This window comes from Oryx dammah, unplaced genomic scaffold, assembly GCF_014754425.2.
Source record: "Oryx dammah isolate SB20612 unplaced genomic scaffold, SCBI_Odam_1.1 HiC_scaffold_5, whole genome shotgun sequence".
NCBI classification, from domain to species: Eukaryota; Metazoa; Chordata; class Mammalia; order Artiodactyla; family Bovidae; genus Oryx; species Oryx dammah.
The window spans coordinates 30,389,925-30,414,862 of NW_024070189.1; the positions used below are offsets into that span (position 1 = coordinate 30,389,925).

Here is a 24,938-nt window from a genome sequence, read left to right on the forward strand (position 1 = left end):
AGAAACACATTTAATTAGTGTAATATATTTAATGCATTTTAAATATAAAATTAATAATATATAAAGTTACAATAACTTTTTTCATGGTAAAAATGTCTACCCACAATTCTCTTGAGATTCAGGAAGTCTACAAATGATCTTATGAAACACGTGTACTCTAACTAATACCCCAGAAATCTGTGTGTGTACAACTGAGGTCATAAGGGAGCCTTACGGTCCATTTCCAAAATGCGTCTAATTCAAAGGCACACTGAACTTCCTTGAAAGATGTCCCCTTGTTTATCATGGCCTGGAGAAGAGAAAGCATCTGACACAGTGCCCCTTAACCTTTCCCTGTGGAATATGATGGAGCCTAAGCTAACCTTCATCAACGTCATGCCTAAAATGCTTGTGGTGTTAACATAAGTAAGCAGACTGATAGAACTGCATCATGACTGCAAAGTCCGAAGCAAGGCAATATGCCTTTTTCTTCCAAAGATCAGAGTCCCGAAGGGGAGTACGGAACATGTTCGCACAAATCTTCCCATAAATGACCTAACTCCACTGAAAACCCATCCCCAGGGAAGGGCCTTCCCTAGCCGCTGTGCAGACAGTCATGATGAAAGAAATGTAAAGACTGGAAGCAAAGCTCATCCTCCCTTTCCACCCATAGGTCTGACTTTCAGGAGAAAAAAGAAAAAGCCTTTGAAAGACGATACATACTATATATCTTATAAATTCCTCTCTCTCTCCAAGAATGGAGAGCTTTTCTTTTGCAAAGCTCTTTTCTTATCAACATGTAGCTGAGGACTATTTTCTGAAACATTCTGATATTTATATATTTATTTAAGGCGAGAAGTCGGTAAGATAAAAAATGAAATTAGTGGAACGTGCAATGCATTATCCTCTTTTTTAACGGTAATATTAAATATGTTAATATAGTTGATGGACCATTTGCTCTCCTAATGCAGAGGATCTTATTATGAGACATCAATTTAATAAAAGATTTATTTGATGACAAAAGGGCTCAGGCAAAAATTCTGAGGGTCTATTCTTTACAATCAAGGTAGAATTTTCTCTAAAGGCATTTTCCATGAAGGACACAAGAAATCTGGTTTAAGGTGACCTCAAGGGAAATACAAACGTTTTAAAAATTCACTTTGGGGGTCAAGTTTCTGTCGTAAGAAGCTATACAGCTATGCAGGGTGTTGCAGGGCATGAAAGATTCTGTATGGCTTGTGTACACAGACCTAATTCACCATATAATAGTTCCTTTCACTACTTGGTGCCTTGTAGCAATTGTTTTCATTTCTTAGCACATCCTCATTTACAGAGACGCAGCCAGCAGACTTTCAGATTTATGCCATTATTTGCTTCTTCACCTTGAACTCCAACTGAATCCTGCTACACTTTTGTAATGTGAGTGCCAAATGCTGGCCGTGTGCCAGACACAAACACTTCCCAGTTTCGCTCAGCTGGCTCTCTTGATTTCAGGGAATCACGGGTTCCTGCTAGAAGGTTTCAGTGTGGTGCCTACACACACAGCCCACCTCACTGTTCCTTTGCCTAAATGCTTTCTAACTTGGGAACACAATTTGGGAACAGAGGCAATTACAGTTAATCAGGGAACCCGCAACTTCTCTTGACATGGAGAACAAGTACAGCTAGAAATCAGGGATTCTGGCTACCTGAGAAATGCCCTCCACAATCGGTTCAACTCAGCCCTAACCCTGGTTAGCATTCATCAACTCAACAAATGTGTACAGATCGCTTATGAGGTACTAGGCACTGTTTTGAAGATACAACAAACTGTACCTACTGAGGTACCTACTGTACCTCACTGTACCTACTGAGGAGTGTGGCAGTGAATACAATAATCACAATAGCTCCATTTAGTTAAGCTTCTAGTTGTGCACCAGGTACCACCACATTTCACCTGTTCTAAGATTCAACTTTTTTTTTTTTTTAACATTTTCACATTTCTGGAGTCAGGACGCTCCTTCAAAACTGGTGTTTTCTTACAACTGAGGCCGACCAGGCAGCACACTGGTCTGCTGGTCTGACTTTGGATCTCTTTATACACACAGTTGTGTATCAATCCAGGTGGTCTGTGTCTACCATTTCCTAAAAATACAAATTACAAATGCTAAGTAATTATGCCATATTTAACCGATAACCTTCTCTCCCCTTGAGGATACAAACAGTAACATCACCTCACATACAACCACACATTGGATTTGAGGGGCTTCCCTGGTGAGCTCAGTGGTAAAGTATCCACCTGTAATGCAGGAGACGCTGGAAATGTGGGTTTGATCCCTGGATCAGGAAGATCATCTGGAGGAGGAAATGGCAACCCACTCCAGTATTCTTGCCTGGGAAATCCCATGGACAGAGGAGCCTGATGGGCAGCAGTCCAAGGGGTTGCAAAGAATTGGGCATTACTGAGCACGTATTCATGCAGACATGCATTGGATTTAAATGAAAGTTGTATGCATGTATCAATTCAATGAATATTCGAAGCATCTTTACAAGGCAGGAGTTATTCCTATCGTTTTGGGTGGGAAACTTGGGTGCACTGAGATTAAACATCAAGTCCATAGTCATATGGCTTTTAAATATATACATTAGAAATCAAACCCTAGTCTCTGACATCAATGCCCACATACGTGCTTTCTATCACATCAAGCTGTTTCTTTTGTAATTACCAAGGCAGGATGAGAACCTCTGCAACCATGTTATAGGTACAGAGTAGAATGAAATAATTCAAAGTGGTGGTGGTGGTGGTGGTGATGCTGCTGCTGCTGCAAGTCGCTTCAGTCGTGTCTGACTCTTCGCGACCCCATAGACAATGGCCCACCAGGCTCCTGTCCCTGGGATTCTCCAGGCAAGAACACTGGAGTGGGTTGCCATTTCCTTCTCCAATGCATGAACGTGAAAAGTGAAAGTGAAGTCGCTCAGTCGCACATAATTTTAAATCATGAAACAAATAAATGAACAAATGAAAGACTCAGAAATGGGGATCTGTGGGATTGGTGCCCATCCTAAGTGATCCAGACAAATAAACAAAGGGTGTAGACAGAGATAGATAATGATGATTGACCACTGCTCCTGGACTGATGACGGCTAGACAGACAACTGTCACAGAGAGAGTCAGATGATCTCTGTTCATTTCCAAGGCAAATCATTCAATATCACAGTAATCCAAGTCTATGCCCCAAACAGTAATGCTGAAGAAGCTGAAGTTGAACGGTTCTATGAAGACCTATAAGACCTTCTAGAAATAACACCCCCAAAAGATGCCCTTTTCATTATAGGGGACTGGAATGCAGAAGTAGGAAGTCAAGAAATACCTGGAGTAACAGGCAAATTTGGCCATGGAGTACAGAAAGAAGTAGGGCAAAGGCTAATAGAGTTTTGCCAAGAGAACGCACTGGTCATAGCAAACCTTTTCCAACAACAGAAGAGACGACTCTACACATGGACATCACCAGATGGTCAATATTGAAATCAAACTGATTATATTCTTTGCAGCCAAAGATGGAGAAGCTCTATACAGTCAGCAAAAACAAGACTGGGAACTGACTATGGCTCAGATCGTGAACTCCTTATTGGCAAATTCAGACTAAAATTGAAGAAAGTAGGGAAAACCACTAGACCATTCAGGTATGACATAAATCAAATCCCTTACGATTATACAGTGGAAATAAGAAATAGATTCAAGGGATTAGATCAGATAGAGTGCCTGATGAACTATGGATGGAGGTTTGTGATACTGTACAGGAGGCAAGGATCAAGACCATCCCCAAGAAAAAGAAATGCAAAAAGGCAAAACGGTTGTCTGAGGAGGCCTTACAAATAGCTGAGAAAAGAAGAGAAGCGAAAGGCAAAGGAGAAAAGGAACGCTATACCCATTTGAATGCAGAGTTCCAAAGAATAGCGAGGTGAGATAAGAAAGCCTTCCTCAGTGATCAGTGCAAAGAAATAGAGGAAAACAATAGAGCAGGAAAGACTAGAGATCTCTTCAAGAAAATTAGAGATACCAAAGGAACATTTCATGCAAAGATGGGTTCAATAAAGAACAGAAATGGTATAGAGCTAACAGAAGCAGAAGATATTAGAAGAGGTGGCAAGAATACACAAAAGAACTATAAAAAAAAAAGATCTTCATGACCCAGATAACCACGATGGTGTGATCATTCATGTAGAGCCAGACATCCTAGAATGTGAAGTCAAGTGGGCCTTAGAAAGCATCACTACAAACAAAGCTAGTGGAGGTGATGGAATTCCAGCTGAGCTATTTCAAATCCTGAAAGATGATGCTGTGAAAGTGCTGCACTCAATATGCCAGCAAGTTGGGAAAACTCAGCAGTGGCCACAGGACTGGAAAAGGTCAGTTTTCATTCCAATCCCAAAGAAAGGCAATCCCAAGTACTGCTCAAACTACCACACAATTGCAATCATTTCACATGCTAGTAAAGTAATGCTCAAAATTCTCCAAGCCAGGCTTCAATAGTACGTGACCTGTGAACTTCCTGATGTTCAAGCTGGTTTTAGAAAAGGCAGAGGAACTAGAGATCAAATTGCCAACATCCACTGGATCATCCAAAAAGCAAGAGAGTTCCAGAAAAATATCTATTTCTGCTTTATCGACTATGCCAAAGCCTTTGACTGTGTGGATCACAATAAACTGTGGAAAATTCTGAAAGAGATGGGAATACCAGACCACCTGACCTGCCTCCTGAGAAATCTGTATGCAGGTCAGGAAGCAACAGTTAGAACTGGACATGGAACAAAAGACTGGTTCCAAATAGGAAAAGGCGTACATCAAGGCTGTATATTGTCACCCTGCTTATTTAAGTATATGTAGAGTACATCATGAGAAACACTGGCCTGTATGAAGTACAAGCTGGAACAAGATTGCTGGGAGAAATATCAATAACCTCAGATACACAGATGACACCACCCTTAGGGCAGAAAGTGAAGAGGAACTAAAGGGCTTCTTTATGAAAGTGAAAGTGGAGAGTAAAAAAGTTGGCTTAAAACTGAACATTCAGAAAACTAAGATCATGGCATCTGGTCCCATCACTTCATGGCAAATATAGGGGAAACAGTGACAGAATGTATCTTTTGGGGCTCCAAAATCACTGTAGATGGTGACTGCAGCCATGAAATTAAAAGACACTTGCTCCTTGGAAGGAGAGCTATGACCAACCTAGACAGCATATTAAAAAGCAGAGACATTACTTTGCCAACAAAGGTCTGTCTAGTCAAAGCTATGGTTTTACCAGTGGTCATGTATGGACGTGAAAGTTGAACTATAAGGAAAGCTGAGCGTCGAAGAATTGATGCTTTTGAAGTGTGGTGTTGGAGAAGACTCTTGAGAGTCCCTTGGACTGCAAGGATATCCAACCAGCCCATCCTAAAGGAGACCAGTCCTGGGTGTTCATTGGAAGGACTGATGCTGAAGCTGAAACGACAATCCTTTGGCTACCTGACACGAAAAACTGACTCATTGGAAAAGACCCTGATGCTGGGAAAGATTAAAGGTGGGAGGAGAAGGGGACAACAGAGGATGAGATAACTGGATGGCATCACCGGCTCGATGCACGTGAGTTTGAGTGAACTCCGGGAGTTGGTGATGGACAGGGAGGCCTGGCGTGCTGCAGTCTTGGGTTGCAAAGAGCTGGACACGACTGAGAGACTGAACAGAACTGCTTCTGGACTGACGACAGCTAGAGAGACAGCTGTCACACAGAGAGTGCAGGACAGAGCTGAATGGTGACTCAAGGGACAGACAAGTGGTGGACACTCCATCCTAGTCCACCTAACACTCCACCTCCTGTGGCACAGACCCCTGGGATGGCAGACGATAACAGCACCCTGTCCTTACTGTGCTCCGTAAGAACGTGGACCCAAGGGGTCAACAGGGCTGTGTCACCTACTTCCTCATTTTGCATTAAGATGCTGTATTGAACTAGGACCCAAAATTTCTTCCTCATTCTCACCAATCAAGTCTACGCATGATGGTGGAAAGCCCTGTATTGCCTGATTATCTTGATTTTTGTATTTTTTTTCCTATTGAAGTGTAGTATATTTACAATGTTGTGTTTGCTTCAGGTGCAAAGTAATTCAATTTATATATGTAAATACTATATGTGTGTGTGTGTGTGTGTGTGTGTGTGTGCACGGGCGTGCATGTACTCAGTCACTTCAGTCACGTCTAACTCTTTGTGACCCCATGGATAAGTAGCCCACTAGGGTCCTCTGTCCATGGGATTTTCCAGGCAAGAATACTGGAACTGGTTGCCATGCCCTCTTCCAGGGGATCTTCCTGATACGGGAACTGAACCCAGATCTCCTGCCTCTCCTTGCGGTGCAGGTGGATTCTTATCTGCTGAGCCGTCAGGGAAGCCCCTACATACACATATACACGGGAACATATACTATTTTTCAGATTCCTCTCCATTTAGGTTATTACAAGATATTGACTATAGTTCCTTGCACTCTTCAGTAGGTCCTTGTCATCTTCCTGTTTTATAGTAGTGTGTATCTATTAATCCCAAGCTCCTAGTTTATCCCTCCCCTCCACCCCCAACTGCCTTGATTTCTGACAGGCACCTTGGAGAGGAGAGCAAAAACACCTCCTTCCCCTCAGCAGAGGAACTCATCTTTTCTGAATGTCAAACATGAGATACAAATGTTGCCACACAGTGGCCAGGTGATGGGGACCCAGCTAATGACTTAATTTACTTTCCATAAGTCGACAGATCCTCTTGAAATCAGGCATACAATTAGGAAATGGCAGCCCCACTGCCAGAGACGCACCAGTGTGGAAGCACTGACAGGACTTTATTATCCAGTTAAGAGCACATTAGCATATCTATTAGATAAAAAGTCTACTAACATCGAATGTGTAACATAACTGGGTCCCCTGACTTATTTGTGGGTAGTTCTCTTTATCTCTGTGTGGTTGACTGTAAGGTTTGATGATCTCGGGCCAGGGAGTTGGGCGGAAATGTTATTTGCTGGATTGTTCAAACATCATCATTAGCATTTTGCCCTTCAGATAATGGGAGATAAATACATAATTTGGAATTCATATAGGAGGGGAAGGTGTAGTATTTCTCTGGATAGTCAGAGTGGTGAGTTTGAAAGGGAGGGCTGACATTTCTCCTAGGCTGTGTCCTCAGGAAGAATGCCAGGTTAAACTAACTGTTCTCATCATCTTCTGTCATTTTCTTTATGTTTTCCCCCAAACCCGCTCTATTCGGTGAGATGGGAATACACAAAATAGCAGCCAAGAACGCAGGATTCATCAGCGTGAGTCTCAACACATCAATTTCCAAGTGTAGCAACTTTAAACACACTGAAGGCTTTTAGTTTCCATAGAAAATAATCTCTCATTGTTTTCAAAAGAAACTGAAAGCACCCCAAATTACCAGACTTTTAACATCCTGACATGTTGATGGCCCGCGTTCTTCCCAGATCAAAGTGAGAGTGGCAGAAGACAGAGCAGTGAACAGCTTACTTAAAACACAGTATTTCATATTTGGCAGGAATTACCATAGTGAAAAGAGACAAGGTGACTTTCTAATATATATATATGTGTTTTAGTTTGGCAGGGATCTGAAGAGCTGAAAACTAATTTAGGATGACATAAATGCTCTTATCTCTCTCTCTACTCCCCTTCCTCTCCCAGCCACGTGAAGAGTTTTTGACAGAAGACTCTTGTTTTTAACTCAGGGGCGACGGTGTGAGCCCTGCGTCATGCTGAACTGTTGTGTTTGACTCTCATCTTAGAATTTCGAGGATTATCTGGATTTAAACAGCAAAGTCATACATTACAAGCATCCTTCTTCCTTGATGGGGGGCGGGGGGGGGTAGCCCTGTAAGAATATTGTTGCCTTTTAAGGAAATGCGATCTCGCCAATGTTAACCCGGGACAAGAAAGCAATGATGTCATTCAGCGACCCAGCATTGTTACGACCTGTTGGAAAATCTCACCAAAGAAGGTGTCAGGCACTGAGTCATCTTTAAAAACAGGCAATAATTTCGCAAAAAAATCTAAAGATTGAGGGCAAGTGAGTACGTGGCAAAGTTTCTAGGCAATTATACTCCATCCATGAGTCGGGACAATGTTTCAAGCAGTCTACTGGGAAGGAAATTTTTATCTTATAGAAAGTTTTTAACTTAAGGAGAAAAGTGAATTACTTTTCCCACTTTTAGTTTGGGTCAGAAAATAAGATGGAAGCATTCATTAGGAAGTGGAATTATAGGCAATCACCATTTACAGTGGACTCTTGACAGTTTGAGAGCACTGTAGTGTTTCTTGTTTGCCTGTATTTTTGTTTTTGTAAAGGTGGAGATACTCTGAAAAGATATTTTTAGGAAAAGAATAGTAATGCAATCAGACAGGGGTTGGCAGACTGTGGCAACAATACATGGACCTAGGGGACAGTTTTGCATTTTAAATGGTTGAAAAAAATCAAAAGAATAGTGTTTCATGACACATGAAAAGTACATAAAATTAAAATTTCAGTGTCTGCAATTAAAGATGCCCAGAAAAAAGCTATGGCCATTTGTTGACACACTATCTATGGCTGTTTTTGAATTTCAACGGCAAAGTTGTGGAGTTGTAACAGACTGCATGACCCGCAAAATGAAAAAATATTTACTATCTAGCTTTTGACCGAAAAAGTTTGATGGCCTCTGTGACAGAAGATATTTGGGAAAGCAGAAATATGAGGCCAAGCAGGAGATGTGGCTTGTCCCCATTTTTTTAGAAGATGATTCGGGGAGGATGGGAACCAATTATTCTCCCTTGCTAATAAGGACAGAATTAGGTAAGGTGAATTGATGCTACACAAAGGATGACTGAAGCTTCATGCAGTATTTGGGAAATGTGGCTAACCGTGATGTTTAGGAGAGAGCAGTCAAGGGAGAGATGCCAGAGAAGGCATCAGGAGAACGAGTGCTTACTCCTGGTCCTGCAGCTAACTAGCCATGTGACTTGAGACCCTCTGGGCTTCAGCTGCAACAAGTGTCAAAGGATTGCAATATGCCAATTTCATTTTCTGCCAGAGTGTATATTAGGGAGCTGGGGTACGGTTCAAATTTAATAATTATATGGTGGTGGTTTAGTCACTAAGTCATGTCTGATTCTTGTGACCCCATGGACTGTAGCCTGCCAGGCTCCTCTGTCCATGGGATTCTCCAGGCAAGAATATTGAAGTGGGTTGCCATTTCCTTCTCCAGTGGATCCTCCTGACCCAGGGATTGAACCCAGGTCTCCCGCATTGCAGGCAGACTCTTTACTGAATGAGCCACAAGTGCTTTAGATAGAAAAACAGTTCTAATCAAACAGAAGGCACTAACCAGTTATTGTGTGCACCCTGTAAGGAGATAAACTTAGTAGAGCTGGCGTAAAACAGGTGAGAAACAGTATGCTGGTTACATGCTTTAGGAACTCAGGGATCCAGAGGGATTTCTGGTGTTGCCGGCAATGAAAGTACTTGAGCAGCCCAAGGATAACAGACGACTTCCTGAGCAGGAAGCTCTTGTGCATTTCCCAGCCAAATTCTCCGAAACCAGTCTTCCCAAGGAACCATTTGGGAGAAGGGCTGAGTGATGCATAAGATGGTCCCCTAGTGGTTCATGTAGCTTTTCAGAATAATTTATTTGAGAATGTTTTGTACCCTGGGAGACTTTGGCACTGGAAGAATCTGGTGGAAGAGTATCACAGAAAAGACCCCAGCTGCGTGAGCAGGAACCGGGGGATCTCACCACAGTTGGTAAAGGCTCACGTCTTCCATTTTGCCTGAGGGCTGGTGTTACTCTGATCTACACTTGCCCACAGGCTGAGGCTATGGAAGAACTGTCATGAGGCTGAATGTTTCCAAATTGCTCATTTCTGGAAAGACTTAATGCAAGTTTCAACACGCAAGGAAGATAATTTGGCCTATTTGTCAGAGTTCCTGGCAGGCCTGAATCCAGTGCCTGTCCATAACTGTCCTGGGGCGGATGTGTCAATTTCAGGACCTGTCATGTTCCAGTGGAACAGAGTCATGTGTGAGCCAGAGTGGGCCCAGGTCTTAAAGTCGTCGCCGTCCTTAACAGAAGGGCTTTGCTTTTTATGCTGTCCTTCTGCCCTGCCCGATGCCTTGTTCTTTAGGTAGGCACAATCATGTGTTGCTCCTGACAGCACTCTGCTCTGTGTTTTCAATGCACTGTTTATGCCCCTGCGGTTCTGTAATTAATAATATACTGCTTTTCATCTTCAAAGTGATTTATACACATTAATTAATCCTCATCATACTTTAGAGTTTCTGGATGTCAATAACCATCACTCCCAGGTTTTACTTAGGAAACCAAGACCCAGAAGGAAAACAACTTAGTCAAAGCCACAGGGAAAGGGGTCACTGGGGTCAGGGTCAGAAATCCCTTTGGATCCCTGAGTTCCTAAATCAGGCGCCCTCCAGATGCAGACACCTCATCATGCTTGCAGACCTGCCCTCACCTTTGGAGAGTAGCCGAGAGTAGCCTTGGCACTACCAAGACTGCTGGGTGAATCAGCCCCTTCCAACACTCATTTTGGGTCATAAACTATCTTTCAATACTCCAGGGTCGAAGCATAATCTTACCTAAAGCATACATAATAGGAAATGATGGATTATAAACTAACAAACCATCCTAAGATGCTTGGGTCCAGCTTCCAGTAGCCTCCAGACTGAGGATAAATATGTTTCCTAATCCATCACTTACAAGTTACACACCCGATTAAAACATTAAACTCTCGCTACACTGTTTCGCATTTATATGATTGCCTTACAGAAAGCATTATATTTTAACTATCAAGCTCAATAAATCAGGCAGTAGCCATCTATTTCTCTCCTGCGAGTAGAGAAGGAGGTACACCAGGGACCTTATTGGCAGAAGCAGAGTTTCTATATCTGAGCTCCCCATGGTGCCCACCAGCCCAGCAGAACATTGAAGCCCAAGAAGTGAGCTCATGGACCCTTTCTGAAATTTCTGACACACAGAAAAATCAAGCAAGGACCCTGAAGGCATTTTGAATTTGCTTCCACCAAGCCCTACCCCTGAACAGCTACCTGCAGAAGCCCACGAAACTCCCTTTAAGGACAGAGAAGATTCCACCCAAGTGACTGTGGGGACAAAAGATGCCCTTCCCACTCCTCCAGTCCATCCCTGACTCCATCCTTCATCAAGAGAGAAGTGAGAAGCAGACATGACTTTAAATTAGGGGTGCCCGGGTGTCTGACCTCAGCCTGCAGGTAGAGCTGGGGTTGGAAGTACAAAGGATTTTGCAAAGCTCCAAATAAATAGGGTCCCTTTCCCCAGAGTGTCAATGTGCTTACTTCTAGAGGGCACTCACTCCTGAGAGATGCAAATAATAAGGGCTGCACAAACTTAATTTTCCATATTAAGATGAGCACAGCGACAATATTTAGTGAAAGAGAGTGAAACCCTTTCATCAGTTTTTGGTCTGTTGTGCTCTGCTCTGTGCAAGGCCCCAGATCTCTGGGGACGCACAGGTGCCCTCCTTTGCTTCCAGGCAAGCTCGGGCACAATGGTCTGGGAAGCTCTGGACCAGCTTATCCTCTGGCAGGCACCTTGCTGGCTGCCTGAGGATGAACGAAGTGTGTGTGTGAGAGAAGAGGGTTTATATTGGGAGAAAGGGCAAAACAAGAATGATCAGGGTTGTTTTTTATTTTCCTTCTTGTAAACGTGAAGGAGTTCAGCAAATGTGCTGAGAACTCATTTAGAACCGGTCTCTTTTTTGCTGGTGTTTTATAGGTTTGCTTTGCAACACAGCACAGCTAGACTGGGGAGGCCTGACAGAGCAGCCCTGAAACCATGCCAGAACCATCCAGTGTTTCAAATAAATTTAAACAAATGTCACCGTGGCCTCTGCATGGGCCAGGAGATCTGCCACTGGCAAGCTCAGTTGACAAAGCAGCAGTGCTAGGGGCTCTTAGTTGGGGCCAGGAGCTACGAGCAGGCTTTGTGCCCAGCTCAGGAAGCTCTAATGCAGGGGGCACCCTGTCCCTGAACCCCTGGCATCTGCTGCTTCCCACAGTTAGAAGGCCATACCCCACGGATGCACACCAACATCCCCAGTGGGTGAAGAAACACACTCCAGCAACTTCATCAATCGGCTATCCTAGCTCATACCCTGAGCTCAACCCAGAATCACAGCTGGTGTGGGAGGTGAATCTGATTCAGATTCAGCAGCGCATGATATGAGAGTTGAAGCAAAAGAGGTGAAGGAGAAGAGGTGGGCAAGATCCACTGGGTCTGGGAGACTTGATTCCCTACGAAGACCTGGCTGGATGCTTCAGTCCCTCAATCCTGTTTCTGTTCCCCAGCTCTAAGGATCAGCTAGCCACTCTGACTTTCCTTGCAATCACAATGTTCCAGGCCTGCTGATGGCTACTCTTCTATCCAGTTTTTGGCTGGCTAAAGTTTAATCAACGTTGCATGAATTGCCGAGCCCAGACCTGGGTTAAAAATCCAAGATGGAGGAGACCAGACGGTTACTTGAAGAATGAGGGAGGGATTGACAGCAATGACAATTTTCAGCTTATCTCCAAGAAAGTATACAGTGAGGATATTTAATTTCACTTCTGATAAATGTCATTTAGTATCATGAAGGAGAAACTCATCAAAGTGAAATGGATTTCAGGAGGGGAAAAAGCACTCCCATCCATCACTCATTTTTACATCCTGCAGGAGCCAAGCCGACGGAACAGACCACAGAGGCCCCCTCCATTCACAAATGGGTGACCGTGCCCCCGCCTGGTCACAGCTGCCCGGACTCACCTATGAAATACGCCAGCAGGATGGCGAGGAGGAGGGCGGCCGCGATGGCCGACAGGGCGGCGCATTTCCAGCTGCAGTACTTGGAGGGCTTCTTCAGCTTGAAGGCCTTCCTGGAGAACGTATTGCGGGGCAGCAGGCGGGGTGGTGGTGTGTAAACCGTTCCTGAGGTCAAAGGGTATCCCGGGGAGGAGCTGCTAAACAGGGGCGTGCTTCCCGAGGACGTCTTAAAGAGGAAGTGCCTGCCAGGGAAGAGCAAAGAGTCAGGACCCACATCCTGGCTGTTGAGGACCAGTCAGCTGCTTCCCCCGACCACCAACTCTGCTGTACGTAGCACGAATATAGTCCTCATTGGGGCTTCCTAAGTGGCCCCGTGCCAGGAATCTACCCACAGTGCAGGAGACCTGGGTTCGATCCCTGGCGTCGGGAAGATCCCCGGAGGAGGGCATGGCAACCCACTCCAGTATTCTTGCCCGGAGACTCTCCCTGGACAGAGGAGCCTGGCGGGCTGCAGTCCATGGGGTCACAAAGACTTGGACACGACTGAGTACAACACACTGTCCTAATTTTCTACCCTACCCAGTCACGGGCAGAGGGGTGAACATGACATTTGATGGTCATGACTTTTTAAAAATATATTCTACAGTCTTTTCATGAGTATTATAGAAAGGTAACCACAATTAAAACAGCAATTAGTATCACAAACCATATCCTCTGATAAAGGAAAGGCTTTCTGTACCTATGTGCTCATGTCCAGAATGGTAAAAGACCTACTACTGATTGATCGACACTGATTCAAGGGTGACAAATAGTGTCCCCCCCATCCCCCACCCCATTTAAAGGCTAAAACATGTAGTTCTGAGTATAAGATACAAAAAACTAAAAAAAATTAAATCAGAAGATAATTAGTTTACAATATTGTGATGGTTTCTGCCACACATCAATATGAACAGAAATGTTCTGAAAAAATCAAAATTTATAACCAAGTGGAAAACAGAATTGTTACTACACAGACTAACATCAAGGATAAAGTTATTCACACGTTCTACAGATTTCCTTCCAGCAACCCAAAGCCCGAGAGAGGCTATCAGCTTCAGATCAGGAAACTCTGAGAGGGCAGAAAGAAATGATTATCAAATGACTATAATTATAGTTACTAATAATTTTAAAAAATGAAGCCCTTGGTTTGAGAAAGAGTAACTAATTGCCTTCAAAATGAAGTGCTAACACTAGAAAAAGGGCCATAAAATCTGAGGAAATAAAGTTGGAAACTTAATAAATAAATGCTGAGAATATATTCATGATGAGTGGAAACCAAGACCTTTTCCCATATCACGAATATAAAATTGGAAATACAGTCTTAAAATCTTGTGGTTGCCAGGGGGGTGGGGGAAGGATGGAGTTGGAGTTAGGGCTTAGTAGGTACAGACTATTACATACAGGATGTATAAACAACAAGGTCCTACTGTACAGCACAGGGAATCATATTCAGTATCCTGTGATAAACCAGGATGGAAATATGAAAAATAATGTATATATAACTGATTCCCTTTGGTGTATAGCAACTAACACAACATTGTTAATCAATTATATATCAATTAACAAAATAAAAGGACTTGAAATATGTTGTCACAACTATTTACAAACTAAATATCATAATATTTCCATTTAAGATTTGAGAAATCAGGCTTAAAATCAAGCAACTGTTTAAGGATTTAAACTGTGAGCTCTGTCTTATAGTAAAGTCTGTGCTCGGAAGTTTTACCCTAAACTGTCTCTCTTGAGTCTTCCTTATGGGCTGTTTTCCTCTCTTCATTTTGTTTTCTCCTCTGAGACTGCCTCTTTAGATCATGTGATCCTGGTTCTTTTTTTTTTTTTTTTTTCATTAAAAAAAATTGATGTATAGTTGATATACAATACTGTGTTAGTTTCAAGTATACAGCAAAGTGACTATACACAAACACACACATACACATAAACATATATTCTTTTTCAGATTCTTCTCCATTTTAGGTTATTATAAGATATTGAATATAGTTCCCTGTGCAATACAATAGGTCCCTGTTGCTTATCTATCTTATATACAGTAGTGTGTACCTTTTAATCCCAAACTCCCCACCTACCCCCCCTCCATACCTCAACCCCTCTTTGACGATTTCCCCTTTGGTAACCATAAGCTTCTTTTCTAGATTATGGTTCTTTCTTTGGAAATGTTTTTGCCTGCTAAGTGAATAAGGTGCCCTTAGTCTAGAATTATGGCATGACAACAGGGTAATGTACTGTTGATCCCTAACAGAACCCTTCCTCAGGGGTCAGAAGCCTGTCACTCTAAAGATACTTCAGGGACCATCAATTCTCCCGCTATAGATTTTCTTCCTCTTTTGTGTGCCATTTATGAGACTTCTATGAGACTTCAAAGGTGCCAGGCCATATCCTTCTTGTTCAAAACGACGACTTATCTTCTGGAAAACATCTAGTGGATATCAAAGCACGGGTTTAGTAGCCTAGAGTCTGACCAGCTGGAGGTTGGGGACTGTGGCTTATTTTGTTCATTTTTATGTTATTTGCTCATCTTTATGTTCCCAGGACCCAATTCAAGTTCAGCAGGTAGGGGTGACTTGAATAATGAATGGAGTTTCCTCATTGTTTTGTGAATTTACTCAGCTTCAATTCTGATTTTAAAATGTTACACAGGTATTTCTGCCTCTTCAAGTTTTCAGTAGGTGCAGCTGTATTTATGGAATACATACTAGGTGTCAGTTATAATGCTAAATATTTCACTTGTAACCAAATCTTACAACAACCCCATAAAGTGAATACTATTATTACCTTGCTTTTACGAATGAGAAAACTGAAGCCAAGAGTTAGCATGTGGGATCCCTGGGGCTTAAACTCCAGTCTGCCAGACTCTGGAAGCTCTAACTGAACCTATGACACCACATGTTCCCTGCATATGGTGGTTAGCTGGCTTTTCCAGTGGGATTCTGAGGCAAGATCGTGGTCCTTACAATTATTTATATCTTGGCCTCTTCCAGATAAAACTCTGCAAGTATTTTAATCCTTGGCAAAGACCAAAGGAGGCTGAGATGACTGACAATCATGTCAGAAAATGACTATCTGATTAGTGAATTATTTAGCATGGCTGACATCAAAATAAACAACCCATACTTAAACTTTATTTGTACTGTAAGAACATTTGATGATCTGAATACAGCCAAGAGGTTTGATTCTATAAATGAGGTTTGCATTCCTTGTCCAAGAGCTCTCTTTGAAAGCTCCAGATAAAAAGAGCCTTTTCAAAGAGGAGGCAGTGGGCATTGTGTTTAAAGGTAGCCTTTTGGAGCAAAATTCATCTGTATTGGAGTCCTGATTATGCCATCCCTGGACACAGAAGTTCATGTAGGTTACCTTATGCTGTTCTTGACAGCTCCAGCTCCTCATCAGTAAAATGGGAGTAATAATAACACAGGTTGTTGTGGGAATTACACACAGTCATGTAGGATGAGCACTTAAGGGTGTGTCCGAAGGCAAGTGCTCAGTGCTCGACTAATAGCACTTATTCTTAATTCCACAGAGAACATAAGGAGCCTGAAACATGAGTTTTAATTTAAAGCTTGACAAATGTTGAGCAAACACCTGAAGAGTTCTCCAAATCACTAAATAATAGTCCACTGGCCTGTAATTAAGCTAGAACATATGCACAGCAGAAAGCCAGGGGAAACTCCAGGATTTGATTTAGAGCGACTTCAAGTTTACTTCTTGAACAATTCTTCAGTTCTGGTAAAAAATAGGGAATCAAATTTAGGGGAATATACAGACATTGTAACCCATCATTAATGAGTATTTACAAACATATAGACCAGTTTTCACTCCACCAGGGACCTCACCCACTCCCATGACTTCAGCCATCATTGATGGGCCTGGAGTCCCCAGATCTCCATTTCTAGCTCAAGTTCTTCCCTGACACCCACATTCCAATTGTGTATTTGGTATCTTATCCTCCACATTCCTTAACTCTCTTGAGCAAGTTACAACCAAACACCGACTCTTCCTTCCCCTCCCCAATCACACTCCTCCTGACTTCTGTTATCCCCAGTTGTCTAGGACATCATTGTCATCCCCACCTCCTTCCTTCTCTCATCTTCTCCTACACAAAGGCTTAAAGATCCCATCCATTTTATTTCTGAAAAGGTCTCCCACCAAACTTCTCCTTCATCCCTCTCCCACTTTTCTTTCTAAATCATAAGTTTCATCATACCCCATTTAAAAAGCCCTGTGGATTCTCCATTCCCTAGAAGAGGAAACCCAGATATCAATATGGGACCAGACTCTTACAACCACTACCCAACCTTTTTATCTTCATCTCCAACCTTGGGCTTTCAGCTCCCATGAACTCTACACTTCAGCCACATCAAAAAGACGCAGTGCTCCTTAACCAACCTGTTTATGACACTGTGCCTTTGTGGATGGTGTGTAACGCTCTCCAAAACGTCTTCCTGTTCCTTTCCTCCTCCCCATCCCAGGCAACTCTGATGCACCTTCCAACCACCTGCCTGGGAAACCTACTCCAACGTTCCCCCCACCTCCACCACCCCATCACTTTGTGCACTCAAGAAGCTATTTATACGCTTGTTTATATGTATATATGTGTGTGCTTATAAAATACATATTATATATTGTTGTATTATGTAAATATGTTTAATGTGACTGCCACAAATCCAATCATAAAATCCTTTCCATTTGATACTGTTAAACATTACTCTTGGTGTTTCTAGAATCTAAACATCAGTGCCTCAACACCAGTCATATTTGTGGACAGAATCCATAAATTGCAAACAAGGATGTTTTTAGCAATATGAGAGAAATCACAAGATGAAGATTAAGACATTTGAATTGATTTTAGTTGTCTTTAATGCACTCATTTATAAGAAATACTAGAAGAATATGATTATTTCTTACATATGGGATTGCTTCATGAGATACTCTAACTGTCCCCTTGACAATCCAGGCTATTTTTTCACACTTCCTTCTAAAAAGGAAGTCAGATTATGTTACGTCATCACTGTCCTCTTTTCCCAGAAAGAAAGAAAGAGAGAAGGAAAGAAAGAAAAAAGAAAACATTGTAAAAATTAAAAAATGAAAAGTAATTAAATAAAAAGACAAGGCTTCCAATAATACTTCAAGAAAAATTGGAAATCTTTCCCATGGCCTACAACTCCCCAGAAAATCTGGCCTCTGACTGTATCTTCCACCACTTTGTCCCCTCCCCTCCATGAGTTACACTCATCATATCATGTCCAACATATTCCTGCCTCAGGACCTTTGAACTTGCTATTCCCTCTGCCTGGAAATGGCTCAGATGATGAAGAATCTGCCTGCAAGGTGGGAAACCCAGGTTTGACCCCTGGGTCAGGAGGATCCCCTGGAGAAGGGAATGGCTCATTCCAGTATTCGTGCCTGGAGAATTCCATGGACAAAAGAGCATGGTGGCCTATAGTCCACAGAGTCGCAAAGAGTGGGTAATGACTGAAGCAAATAACACTTTCCCTTTCACTGCCTGGAAATACCTGCACAGTTTGTTTCTTCATGTCAGTCAACATTCTATTTCCCCTCACTTCTTTCTCCGTCACTCTCTCCTATTAAAACTGCTTTTTTTTTTTTTCCTCCAGGGTACACGCATGTGTGCATTACTTACTGTCTGTCTCCATCATGAGAACCGAATTTCTATGAAGTTCAAAACCATCGGGTATTTTGTCTGATGTGTTCATCACTGCATCCTAACATCTAGAGCAGAGCCTGGCACAGAGAGGGAAGCCAACGAATCTCTGTTGGGTGAAAGTCCTGCAACCTTCTCAAGGCCAAAATCATGAACATTAAAGGGACAATACTGTGAACATGGTGAATTTTGAAATGAACATTGCCTCTGCCATGTCAACTCTTATTTTCCAAACAGATTGATAAGTATGCAAAGTTCATACAGGCAAGAGAGTCTGTATTTATACAGACAAGGCCAGATCCTGCTACGGACGAGAAACCACCTCTACACTTTTGGGCACTGTGTGAACTTTTTCAGGATACAACTCTCAGGCCTCTCACGGGTATTGCAGTGTCTGTAGTGATCACTGCTAGATGAAACTCATTTAATTATCACACCCTTTCTTTCTGGTTGCTGGTCTTTAAAATTATTAAACCAGGGTGTCAGGCAGACCCTCACACAATACCAATTACACCTTGGTGTTTTGTATCTTTAGAAGATTAAATTCAGCAAATAAAAAAAAAACATTTTTTTTTTTTTTCAAAAGAAGCAATCTTTTGATTATATCCCATAAATACCTGCTTTAGAATTACCTGAAGGCTCTGTCAGAAAAGTGCAAATTCCTGGGCTGGATTTAGACCTAGGCTTGGGGTCTGGGAATGCATTGGTGAAGAGGAATCCTAGGTGCCTCTAATGTATCATAAAGCTTAAGAAATTCTACCCTAATCCTTGATTCAATTTTCAACTACATCTGCCTCACCCAGAACACACTAAATGGTTACTAGATATATGCCTTAAAATGCAAGTTTTGAATGCTTGATGTCTTTAAATGTGAAACGTCATGAAGTCTACAACTTATTTGCAAATGACTCAGTACAAAGATCTCTCTCTCTATGGATCTAAAAGCGAAATGTAACAAAATGATAGCAATTGTTTAAACTACAATTAACTACTACTGTAATACAGGTAGTTTTTCTCACCTGTATTATTCTTCCAACTTTTCTGAATGCTTGAAAGTTTTCAAAATAACAGGTTGAAGAAAACGCAGACTCTGATTCACTCAAAGATCCCAGTCAAATGAAGCAAGAATAAAGGTAAATAAAAGGAAGCAAAAAGACCTACAAGGTGATGGTCTGGCCAGATGGTCAATGGGAGGGCCAAGAAGGGTTAGGGCACTTTGGACTTTTCCTAAACTAGCTCTTAAGACAGCTTATCCACCTCGGGGGCCTGCTTAGCGTGCTCCTAGGAGTCATTTGTGATGCCCCAACCGAAGGTCTTCCCAGTGGTTGGCCATGGAAATAGCACAACTCGGGACTCCGGGCGTCAGCAAAAATGCGTAGTTTCCAAATGTACTTGACATTTTTCAAGCACAACTCAACTGCTCTCAGAATTGGCCACTTGTGCCTCAGGAAGGAAGGCAAATGAGGGGCCCCCAAAGTGCTGTCTTTGGAGTTTGCTAACACTCGAGGGGAGAGAGAAAATCAGTCCTTGATGTTGTACAAAAACGAATACTTCTTTTGTTGTGCACACTTCTTTCCTTGGTAGCCATGTGGGTTACCAAAGTTCACCCCCAGTACCCAGCATCATGCCTGGCACAGGTTAGGGGCTCAAAGGCTGGCTGTCAAATTGAGTAGTGAGACTAAGGTATGCTGGTCCCTCTCTCTTCTCTCTGCTCTATAGCCTCCGTCCCCATGAATTCTCAGAATGAAGTGATTATCACTTCACTCTAAATTCTCAATCTTTTTAGTACAAGTGACCACTTCCCCTCTTTGAAAACAAAATCATTTAATAAAAACTGTGAGAGAGAGAGAGAGAGGCGGGGGCCTTCCCTGGTGGCTCAGCGGTAAACAATCTGTCTCTAATGCAGGAGTCACAGGAGGTGTGGGTTCGATTCCCGAGTGGGGAAGATCCCCTGGAGAAGGGCATGGCAACCCACTCCATGTCTTCTTGCCTGAAGAATTCCATGGACAGAGGAGCCTGGTGGGCTACAATCCATGGCGTCACAAGGAGTCGGGCACAACTGAAGCGACCCAGCACACAAGCACGCAAGTGAGAGAGAGGAGGAGAGCAAAACCAACAGCCATTCCCCCACAGGCTTTACAGGACTGCAAAGGCATGCATTTGAGGCAGAATCTTGGCAAGCCAGGCTTTCACTTCAAATTGCTTAGAAAATTAAGGACATACATTTTCTCTGATGAAACAACCATGGAAGATTTTAAAAAGCAGTTGAACAAACAAGACACTCATGCTTCGCATCCATGCAAGAAGGACCCCATCAATTCAAAACATGGTGCATTTTTATTTTATTCTTGTGATACAGAAGAAGCTTGACTGATTAGAGTGGAAGCTTTGAAAATCAGTGGCTGGCTAAACTACTTGAGGCCCCAACAAAAGATTTCTCTTCCTTTTTTTTTCTGAGTCAATGGCGAATAAACTCACTCATTAACCTCAAAACCTACCAAAGAAAAGAAACAAACAAATATTGAAAGGCCCTTAATGCCAAGTATCTTTTTTTTTTTTTTCCCAGCTTGCAACCAGTGGGATCCTTAGAGGTGGTCTCCATCTTTTCTGTTGCTTTAACTTTATTCCCAGGGGAAATCCCAGTAGGGTTTCGAAAAAGAAATGTACTAGAGAAACAATTGTGTAGAGGTCAAGTTTTTGTGTCTTTCTTCTTGCTTGCTCGCTTTCAGTCTGGATCCAGCTCTTCCATCACAGAGCACCATGGAACTAACCAGGATGACTCACAACTAACAGTGCAGCTGTGGTCTTTGCTCATGAAGTCAGCCACAGCCACCATTCTCCTTGAAACTGAGTGAATGTCTTGAATACTCTCCAGGTAGCATGGTGTGCAAAAAATAAATAAATAAATAAATAAATAGGCAGCTCTGTTTATCAGGGCAACCAGGTGTTGACTGTTGTTCTACTGAGAAAATTGACCTCTTCAGAAAATAAGCTCACAGGTATTCAGAGTAGCGGATGGGAATATTGATACACAGTCCATTAATCCCTAAAAGATTTTGAATATCATACAGGCAGTTGCTGAAATGAGATAAAATGCCAGAGAAAGGAGAGAGGCAGAAGTCCAGCAGGCATGGGGGCGTGGTGATCAGTAAGGGAGACCAGGTGTGCCTGGAAAACTCGAGATCCCCTCCCATCTCACTGGCGCTGGCTGTGCCCTTTGAAGCACCAGGTTTACTGTCTCAAAAGGAGTACGTTTAATAAAGAGGCAGCCCATAAAGGGTACTGTAGCATGTAAAGTTACTGTAATTAGGTTTTCAGGAGATATCATAAAACAGTTAGCTGGAGAGAGGTTAAACAACTAGCATACTTTCTGCCATTGCTAATCTGCTCTCCAACCCGAGAAGGAATGGTGATGGAGAGGGGCAACTCAAAAAGTAGATGAGAGAGAATAAGAAGAAGAAAGAGGAGGAGGAGGGGGGAACAAAGAGGTAAAAAGAAGAGAGAAAAGGGTAGAGATAAATAAGAAAAAGGAGGAGGAGAAAAAGGAGAATGAATCGGGGCGGGGGGAGAAGAGAGAGAGATGTAGGGCATGCAGAGAAAGAAAACAGAAGCAAAGAGAAGCTTCCAGGATGAGACAGAGAAAAATGATGTTGGACACTGTACTATTCAGCTCCCCCACTTTTGGGGGGCTGCACCACATGCCTTACAGGATCTTAGCTCCCCAACCAGAGATCAAACCTGGGCACAGCAGTGAAAGCCCATGTCTTAACCATTGAATCGCCACAGAATCCCCATTCAGTCACTTTTTAAATAGCAAAACTAAACCATCTTTTAAATGTCCTGCATTTATTTTCCTGTTTGCAAATGTAAGAGGCACACATTATAAAAGAAAAACCAAGTATGTAAGTTAAAGCAAGTCTCCCTTACACTGAGGGTGTGTGTGTGCTCAGTCGTGTCCAACTCCTTGTGACCCTTGACTGTAGCCTGCCAGGCTCCTCTGTCCATGGGATTTTCCAGGCAAGAAGACTGGACTGGGCCCTCCTCCAGGGGATCTTCTCAACCCAGGGATCGAAACCATGTCCCCTGTGTCAGCTGCACTGCAGGTGGATTCTTTACCGCTGAGTCATCAGGGAGAGACTGGTAAACATTTGATGTTTAGAGTCAGACATTTTCCCTACAGATAAAAATTCTTTTATTATTAATTCTTTTTGAAATCAATAAGATCATGCCAAGGAGGTGGTACTGAATCTATAGATTCTGAACTTGGACAACCAGGGTTTGGATCCCAGCACTAGGCAAGTTACCCTCTCTAAGTTCCTGCAGTCTCACCTGTAAAGTGAGAGATGGCTGGTATATATCTATATATACCTACTTCATAGGCTTGTTAGAAGGATTGGGTGTATTTATTTATGTGCAAAGGCTTCCCAGGTAGCTCAGTGGTAAAGAACCCTCCTGCCAAAGCAGGAGCCATGGGTTTGATCCCTGGGGAGGGTAGATCCCCTGGAGGAGGAAATGGCAACCTACTACAGTACTCTTGCCAGGAAAATCCCCATGGACAGAGGAGCCTGACAGGCCAGTCCATGGGATTGCAAAGAGTCAGACAGGACTGGCCAACTCAGCACAACACAACAACACTCATGTGAAAGCCTTAACACTGAGCCTGATGTTCAGTGAGTGATCAATCAGTTCAGTTCAGTCACTCAGTCGTATCCAACTCTTTGTAACCCCATGAATCGCAGCATGCCAGGCCTCCCTGTCCATCACCAACTCCCGGAGTCCACCCAAACCCATGTCCATTGAGTCGGTGATGCCATCCAACCATCTCATCCTCTGTCGTCCCCTTCCCCTTCTGCCCTCAATCTTTCCCAGCATCAGGGTCTTTTCCAATGAGTCAGCTCTTCGCATGAGGTGGCCAAAGTATTGGGGTTTCAGCTTCAACATCAGTCCTTCCAATGAACACCCAGCTCTGATCTCCTTCAGAATGGACTGGTTGGATCTCCTTGCAGTCCAAGGGACTCTCAAGAGTCTTCTCCAACACCACACTTCAAAAGCATCAATCCTTCCGCACTCAGCTTTCTTTATAGTCCAACTCTCTCATCCGTACATGACCACTGGAAAAACCATAGCCTTAACTAGACGGACCTTAGTCGGCAAAGTAATGTCTCTGCTTTTGAATATGCTATCTAGGTTGGTCATGACTTTCCTTCCAAGGAGTGATCAGTAAATGTAGCTATTAATCGCTTGAAGGCAGGAATCAAGTATATCTTACTTTTTACTATATTTGCTTGACCCACACAGTACCCAGCTCATTTAAAATATCTCTAGAACTAATGCATTGTCCTAATTAGCACAGCGACTAGAGGATTGTTGGCAACCTTACCCCTCAAAAATAATTTTATTAGGAAGGGAAAGGATGGAGGATGTTACTAATACACATCTCTTCTTCCAGTTGGGAATTTATGCTTGGGTTGAGAAATGAAATGTTGCTTTAAAAATAACACTTGAAAAATGTTTGAAAAAACTACTACTTCCCAAATTTGAAGAAGCAGCCAATAACCCAATTAGTATAATGAAAAGCCCATTTCATATCATGATTCCTTAAGCTTTAAACTCAAACCAATTTTAATTCAATGAGAAACAGGCTTTCAAGGTTTCTGATCTCTGAACCTTTCAGATCAGAGGGGACCGTCATTACATTTGCATATGCCACGAACAACAGGAAAATCCTCTATTTTGCCCTCTTCAAAATTTGCAGTCATACCAAAAATACTCACAGCTGGAATAATTAGCAACTCAATTTATTGCCTTCCGTTTTCTAAATAGAAGCTTGATATTTAAATAGCATCACACTGTGATATAACATAGCATTTTTTCATAGAAAAACTTTGTTTTTCTTTCCCCCCCATGAAATGATACAGTGTTTAGTGTGACAGGCAATGTCTTAGGAGGTCACTAAAGAAACCTGGTGTTTTGTGAGCAAATCCATTTCAGAATCTTTGGCATGAGATAACGACGAGTCTTGTTTCGCGCCCCACTCCCCCTCCTCCGAGTTGTTAACTTGACTTTTTTCAAGTTAATTGGTAAGAGTCACGATATAGTTGAGGGGAAAAAAACAAAGACTTCTGACTTTGGCTTATACTTGACCTTGAAACCACCTTACACCATAATATGGGAGTGTAGAGACAGCCATTTGAAATAGACTTGCATCTGTGTTCACCCGCAGCCAGAGGTGGAGAAAGGGAGAATGCACGCACGCCATCAGATATAATCAAGGAGCACAGGGACTTCTCCCATTGTGTTTACTGCCTGCACCATTCAGAGAGTCAAAGAATTTTCAAGCTGGAAGGAGCCTTAGGATATGTCCCTTTATCATATTCTGCTTCATGCTACTACCTTTGTCCTGTGT

General features: G+C 42.6%; 1 protein-coding gene across 1 annotated transcript in view; it reads right to left on the reverse strand.

The window, feature by feature from the left end:
- Positions 1 to 24,938, reverse strand: part of TENM2 (teneurin transmembrane protein 2) — a 761,851-nt gene that overhangs the window by 292,224 nt on the left and 444,689 nt on the right. The window contains exon 4 of the mRNA XM_040239453.1: positions 12,820 to 13,058. Coding sequence (XP_040095387.1) covers positions 12,820 to 13,058 — 239 coding nt within the window. The remainder of the gene's footprint in view (positions 1 to 12,819; positions 13,059 to 24,938) is intronic.